At 56.6% G+C, this 5,940-nt stretch overlaps 1 protein-coding gene across 1 annotated transcript in view; it reads left to right on the top strand.

Moving 5' to 3' along the window:
- FOXC2 (forkhead box C2) overlaps positions 1-200 on the top strand; it is a 1,469-nt gene extending 1,269 nt beyond the window's left edge. The window contains 1 exon segment of the mRNA XM_026092074.1: positions 1-200. This exon segment is cut by the window's left edge and continues 125 nt beyond it. Coding sequence (XP_025947859.1) covers positions 1-200 — 200 coding nt within the window.
- The last annotated feature ends 5,740 nt before the right edge of the window (positions 201-5,940 follow it).

The following is a 5,940-nucleotide window of genomic DNA, read 5'->3' as shown; positions in this document are numbered from 1 at the left end:
CCGGCCACGGCTTCGGCTCGCAGCAGCAGACTTTCCCCAACGTGCGCGAGATGTTCACCTCGCACCGGCTCGGCATGGAGAGCGCCTCGCTCAGCGACCACCAGGTGAGCAGCAACTCCACCTGTCAGCTCCCCTATAGGTCCGCGCCCTCCCTATACCGCCACGCCACCCCCTACTCCTACGACTGCACTAAGTATTGAGTAGCCGCGACTCTGCCGCCTAGGGCCGTTCGCCAAAAAAAAAAAAAAATTAAAAAAAAAATTAAAAAAAAATTAACGATGATAATAATAATAAAAAAAAAATCAGGAGGAAAAACAAAAAAGAACCCCAAAAAACCCAAAACACCAAACAAACACTTCAGATCGCGTAAGGAAAGATTTGACAACCTCTCGGTGGACCTGGGAACCACAGAGTTTGCAGATCCCAAGCCCTGTTTCGGCCCTCTTTAAATTCCAGGCAAGTAGATTCTACTTGAAAAAGGGATCGCTCCTAAAAATAATGAAAAAAAAAAGTCTATATATATGTCTATCTAAGCAAAGTGGCAAATTTTATATGCTAAAGTATAGGGGGTCTCAGAAAATAAGTTATGGACCAATATCACAGCGACCATTTATACGATTTAAAAGAAAAAATATATAAATATATATATATAATTATATGTCCTGGGTATTTTTTAAGTTCTCTGTTGTGCTGTAAAAAATGTGTGGATTTCTAATCAGGCTAATTTTCAGAGCCATTAATATAATATTTAAAGTTGAGTTCACTGGATTATTTTTGTGTCGCCCAACAATTTCTAACTTCCAAATTAATGACAAGTGATTTCTTCTTCTTCTTCTTTTTCTTCTGTGTACAATTATGCAATAGAGTTTCTCTCATTTTAGAGTTGTTCTTTTTGCAAGACGAGGAAATAATTTATTTTTTGCTGGTGGATTTTTGAAAGAAAAAAAAAGACAAAGTATCTGATACTTTTTTATTATTATTTACAACGTGTGATGTTTTGTATAATAGATTTCACCTTGACCATTCCTGAGGACTATTTGCTTTAATCTGCTTCAAAGTTCGTTTTGTCTTATGTGGTCCTAATTGTTGTACTTACCTTAAAATAAATCCATGCTGTTTTTTTTCCTGCTCCAAGTCTGGCGCTTGTGTGTGTGTATATACGTGTTTTTTTGCAAGTTTTCTCCCCTTCGCCTTTCCTTCATGCGGGAAAACATGGGACTCGTTGCTTTTGAAACAAAGTCGTTTTCCTGGAGCCTAGAGGCTTATTATGATTATTTCTTTGGGAAAGGTTCGGTTCACGCGGAGGGCTGCTCCAGGCGGAATTGCCCAGCTGCGGAGCGGGACGAGCCGGCGCTGCCGGGCCAGCGGGGCCGGGGCCGAGCGCTGCCCGCTCCGGCGCTGCCGGCCCGCGGCCGGCTTTAAACCGGGGTGGCGGGGGGGGGGGAGATTTCCCAGGCCTCCAAATGCGAGAACGGAAAAAAGGACTTGCAGCGAGGCTGCTGGCCGAGGGAGCGCTTTTTCTCTTGCTCTGTCTCTGCAAATGTAGGCCTTCTGCTGTGCTCTGCACGCCTCCCCGCTCAGCTGCAATGTCCGAAGCGGGCAGTTGCCACGTTATAAGCAAACGAGCAGCCCGCCGCTTTTCCAGGGGGTCCGAAGCGCTGCGAGTTGGTGCGGGTGCTACGGGCTATCATTTAAACCAGAACTCGTAGCGGAGTTTAAAAATATTGCCGGAAGCTCATTTAGAACGAGTTTATAGCTTTAAATGCTCTCTTAAACGAAGTTGTGGCTGCCTTAACCTCTTCTTTATCTACCTACGCTCCTATTCGCAATGCCTGGCGCTGACAGATGCCGTGTTAGAGCCACGAACCTTCCTTTTCCTCAAATCGCTGAAAAGCCCCTTTACCCTATTGCAGAAATGCAGCCAGGGTAGGCGAAGAGTAATCCTAAAATCTTGTGCCGGCAAAGCCTGAAGCCGGCTTTAGGAGGGAAACTGCTCCATTTCTTTCGGAGTGTTTTCAAGCCCAGCTCGCTGGAGCCCGGTTCGCTTCGCAGCCGCAGAGATCGCCCAGAGGCACCGCGCCGTCCAACAACAGACGGGCGATAAAGCCCGCAACAAACGCGGCCGAAAGGGAACATTTTCGGGCCTTCCTTCGCTCCCCTTCTGCTTGCCTCCCCCTTCCCCATCTCCCCGGCATTTTTCAGGGTGAATATACGGGCAGCCGCAGCTGGGTTACAGAACAGTTCTACTCGTAGCAGGCGGTTAAAATCGATGACATAAATTGATTTTGATCAGGTAAATTTCATATGCGCTAGAAACCTGGCAAAAGACGCTGAAACGCTCGATTTAAATGAGAAAAAATGTCCGAGACTCACTAGATCTGTATTTTAAGGAACATTCTTGTAAAACTCTTGCCATTTTTCCTGGCTCGCAGAGGATGTTCTTTCTTTCATTTTTTTTTCTTTTCTCTTTCTTGCAATAAAATCCAAAGCGCTAATTTAAAGAGAGAAGGATTAAAAAAAAAACCCTAAAGCGGTGAGGACTTTTTCTCCCGTCCTAAAATCCCCCTTCCCCAAGCTTTTCGCTAGCGGACTTTGCCCCTTGCGTCCAGCCCATCGAGAGAAGGTCAGTGCATTCCCTCTCCGGGGAGGTGGCTGGAAATCAGGTGCCTGGTGGGGATTTTCCCAAACGTGGGAGAGCGGGAGTGCGCCGGGGGCACCGAGCAGTGCCCGGTCCGCTGGCGCTTCCCGAGCCGCTTTCCCACGCGTGTCGGGCCGGGAGCGCCCGGGCAGGGCGCACGGCGACCCTTCCCCTCGACGTTAGCCGTCGGGGGGGCCGGGGCAGGCTCTCGGCTGGGGTGCAGGGCTGGGGCCGAGGTGTCCCCAGCCTCCTGCCCCCGGCGGGCTCTGCCACCCCCGCCGGGAGCCGCGCTGCTGCTGGACAGTTCCTGGGGCACTCGGGCACGTCGGGGCCACTCGGGGGGCAGAACCTTAGCCGGGCTTGGAGGTCCCTTCTCTTCCCCGGGGGGGAGGGGGGGTCCTTCCAACCCTTCTATTTATTTATTTTGCCGTCTCGCACCCTCTCCCCGTCGAGGCGAAGGAAGACGTCCCCCTACTCCCGGCTAAGGGCACTAGCAACAGCGAGGGCTCTGTCCCCCGTGGTTGTCCTCAGCCGCCGTCGGGTCCTTGCCCGCGGCTGGCCGGTTCCCTTCGAGACGGCACCGCCTGTCGCAGCGGTCACAGCTGATGATGGCAGTAACGCCGGGACTGCTCGCGGTGACAGTAAGGAGGTGCCTCCCCGTGGGCTCTGCCGTGCGCCCGGGTCGTTTCCCCCTCCCCTCTGCCTTTGCAAATGGCAGGATTTCAGCAGCTTGGCCGAAAAATAAAAGCCCTCTATTAGGTACTGAGAGCAGTAGGGGCCCAGGAGCTTGTTTTCTGCCCGGCGCTTGCAGCATCAGGCCTCCCCCTGGCCTGGCACAGCACGGGGGCAGGGTGTCCCTCCAGCCCCTCGCCGGGGCAGGGGCTCCTGTCGCCTCCCCCAGCCCCAGCTAAGGGGCATGGCCGAGCGGCTCTGCGCAGCGCCGTCGAGGCCCGGCGACCCCGCGGCGCTGCTCGCCCGGACCCCGGCCCGGGGCGTCGGGCAGGGGCGCGCTGCTGAGGGCATCCTCCCTTCGCTGTGCCTGCCCTCCCTCCTGCGGGGACCAGCCCCGTCGGCCCCTTTTCTAACCGAGGCGTTGGAGAGCCTTCGAGCCCCAGCCGCCCCCCGGCCTTTCCTGCGGGAGTCCTTTTCGGAGAGCTCATTTTGCAGGGAGGCGAGAGCCAGCGCCGGGCACGGTCCCCTAAGAGGCACCTTCCTGGGGCCGCATTTAAAGCCTCAAAGACGGGGTTCAAAGCAGGCAGCAGTCTCACAGCCTCCCCCCCCCCCCCAGCCCCGGCTCGTCTGGAGGGACCCTCCCTGGAGGCCGTCGGGGGTCCCACACGAATCCCGTGATCAGATCCGGGGAGGAAGGAGCCAGAGGCGACTAACTAGGCCGATGAGACGTTTTTCGCGACAGGTGATTTAAACCAGGCCAGGCCAGAGAGGGAGGAAGGAAGCAGCACGGGGTAGCACAGCCCTGAGCGTGCCTATAGGCAGCCCGTCCCCTCGACCTGGCCCCGACATGTCCTTTCTCATTCCCGGTCCTCCCCCTACCCCCAGCCGTCCCCTCGCTCGGGGCAGCCCACCCTCTTAGTCCTTAGGACAACGTCTGCGCCCAAACCCGGCCGGATCGGGCCCTGTAGGTCCTTGCAACCGAGAGACCGGCATAACCCCCCGCGCAGCACGGTCGTTGGGCCAAACCCGGCCCCACCGGGGCCAGCTGAAGGCTGCTCTACGGCCGGTTACACCGGGCCCGGGCCCAGCGTGGCTCCGGGCAGCGGATGAGGACGGTGCTTGGGTTTTTATTGCTGCGTTGCCATTAACCTGCGGGTATGCAAACCTGTCTGAAAGCCCAGACGGCCCCGGGTTTTTGGAAGGGGAAGGGCCGGGAGTTTTCCAGCTCGTTCCCTCTCTACGCTGCCGAGTAGGTCTGTGTGCAGGCAGTCCCGTGGCCCGGCCGAGCGAGCCAGCTTCCCTGGTGCCGTAGGACCCGGGTAAAATACACTTCCTTAAGGAAGGCCGAAGTACAACACAGGCACGGAGCTCTCTGTCCCCCACAAAAGCCATCCCGCCTCCCCTAGAGCATTTTAGACGGGCTCTGCAACGCACCGTGGGAAGGCTCTGGAGAAGGAGATTTTGGGGGGAAGGCCTCTAGCTCTTCTGTCACTTCGGAGGTGACTTTGCAGAGAGTGCATACCAGGCACGGGAGGTCGGGAGAGGAAGAAACCTGTCCCCACCCCGCCCGACTCCGTGCTAATGTCGAGCGACCTCGCAGCTGTACAGCGCCCTGCACGTCGCCCCGGGCGAGGGTTTGGCACTTCTGATCGGACCCCTCCGTGCAGCGGTTTCTAAGGCAGCCTAAACCTGCAGCGGGCGATCCGGGTCATCTCCGAGGAGCAGGGCTCATCACCGCTGTGAAACAGGCTTTAACTCGGGGCAGGAGCTGGGGGGGAGCAAGACACGAATGTCACTGTTCAAACCTGCCTGTTTTAACCCCGTCTGAAGTAACTTCCCGAAGTGCTGGAGCAACCCAGACGCTCCAGGCTCGCTTGGCTCCCCCCCAACTCCCCGGGCCTTGCATGGGACCGGACCCTACGGCGGGGCAAGCCGGGCTGCAGCAGGAGTGGGGAGACCGGATTTATGTCCTGCTCTCCGGGCCCGGGCTGGCATGCGGCAGGAGTGGGGAGCACAGTTTTATGCTTTGCTCTCCGTGTCCCGGCTGGCATGCGGCAGGAGTGGGGAGCACAGATTGATGCCCGCTCGGCGGGGACCCCGGGCGGGAGCGCTCCTCGCTGCTGCTTTAAAAGGGGCCTGTCAGCCGGAGAGGAGGGGAAAGACGTCCAGGAGCGCCTCCATCGCCGGCTTCGCATTTCTTCCGTGCAGGGGAAGGGCTACGACAACAATAACAACAACAACATCCCTCTAAACCACGTCGCCCGCTTTCAGCCGCTCGCTTCCCCCGTCACCCCGCAGCTACAGGAGCCTCTCCGGTTACAGACACTTTCGGGGGCTGCTCCTGGGCACAAAACGCAGCGACTTTCAGCAATGCCAGGAGCAGGAGAAAGACACCAGGGAGCACATGAGCTGGGAGCAAGGACCAGACAGAAAAGCCGCATCTCTGCCTCCAAGGATCTCCTACCGCTAAGAGGGGGAGAAGAGGGGAAGAAAGGAGGAAGCGACAGTTTTACTGGGAGAGAAGGGTGGGGGAATAAGCGGGGGAGCCCGTGTGCCTGTCTCCTGCCAAACACGCGAGTATTTATTGTTTTAATAATCCGTGCTTGGAGTGTCCCAAGGAGCGGGGAATT

The sequence above is a fragment of the Apteryx rowi genome, unplaced genomic scaffold, assembly GCF_003343035.1.
Source record: "Apteryx rowi isolate R43461 unplaced genomic scaffold, aptRow1 scaffold_94, whole genome shotgun sequence".
In the NCBI taxonomy this organism is placed as follows: Eukaryota; Metazoa; Chordata; class Aves; order Apterygiformes; family Apterygidae; genus Apteryx; species Apteryx rowi.
This window is presented reverse-complemented; position numbering and strand designations above follow the sequence as displayed.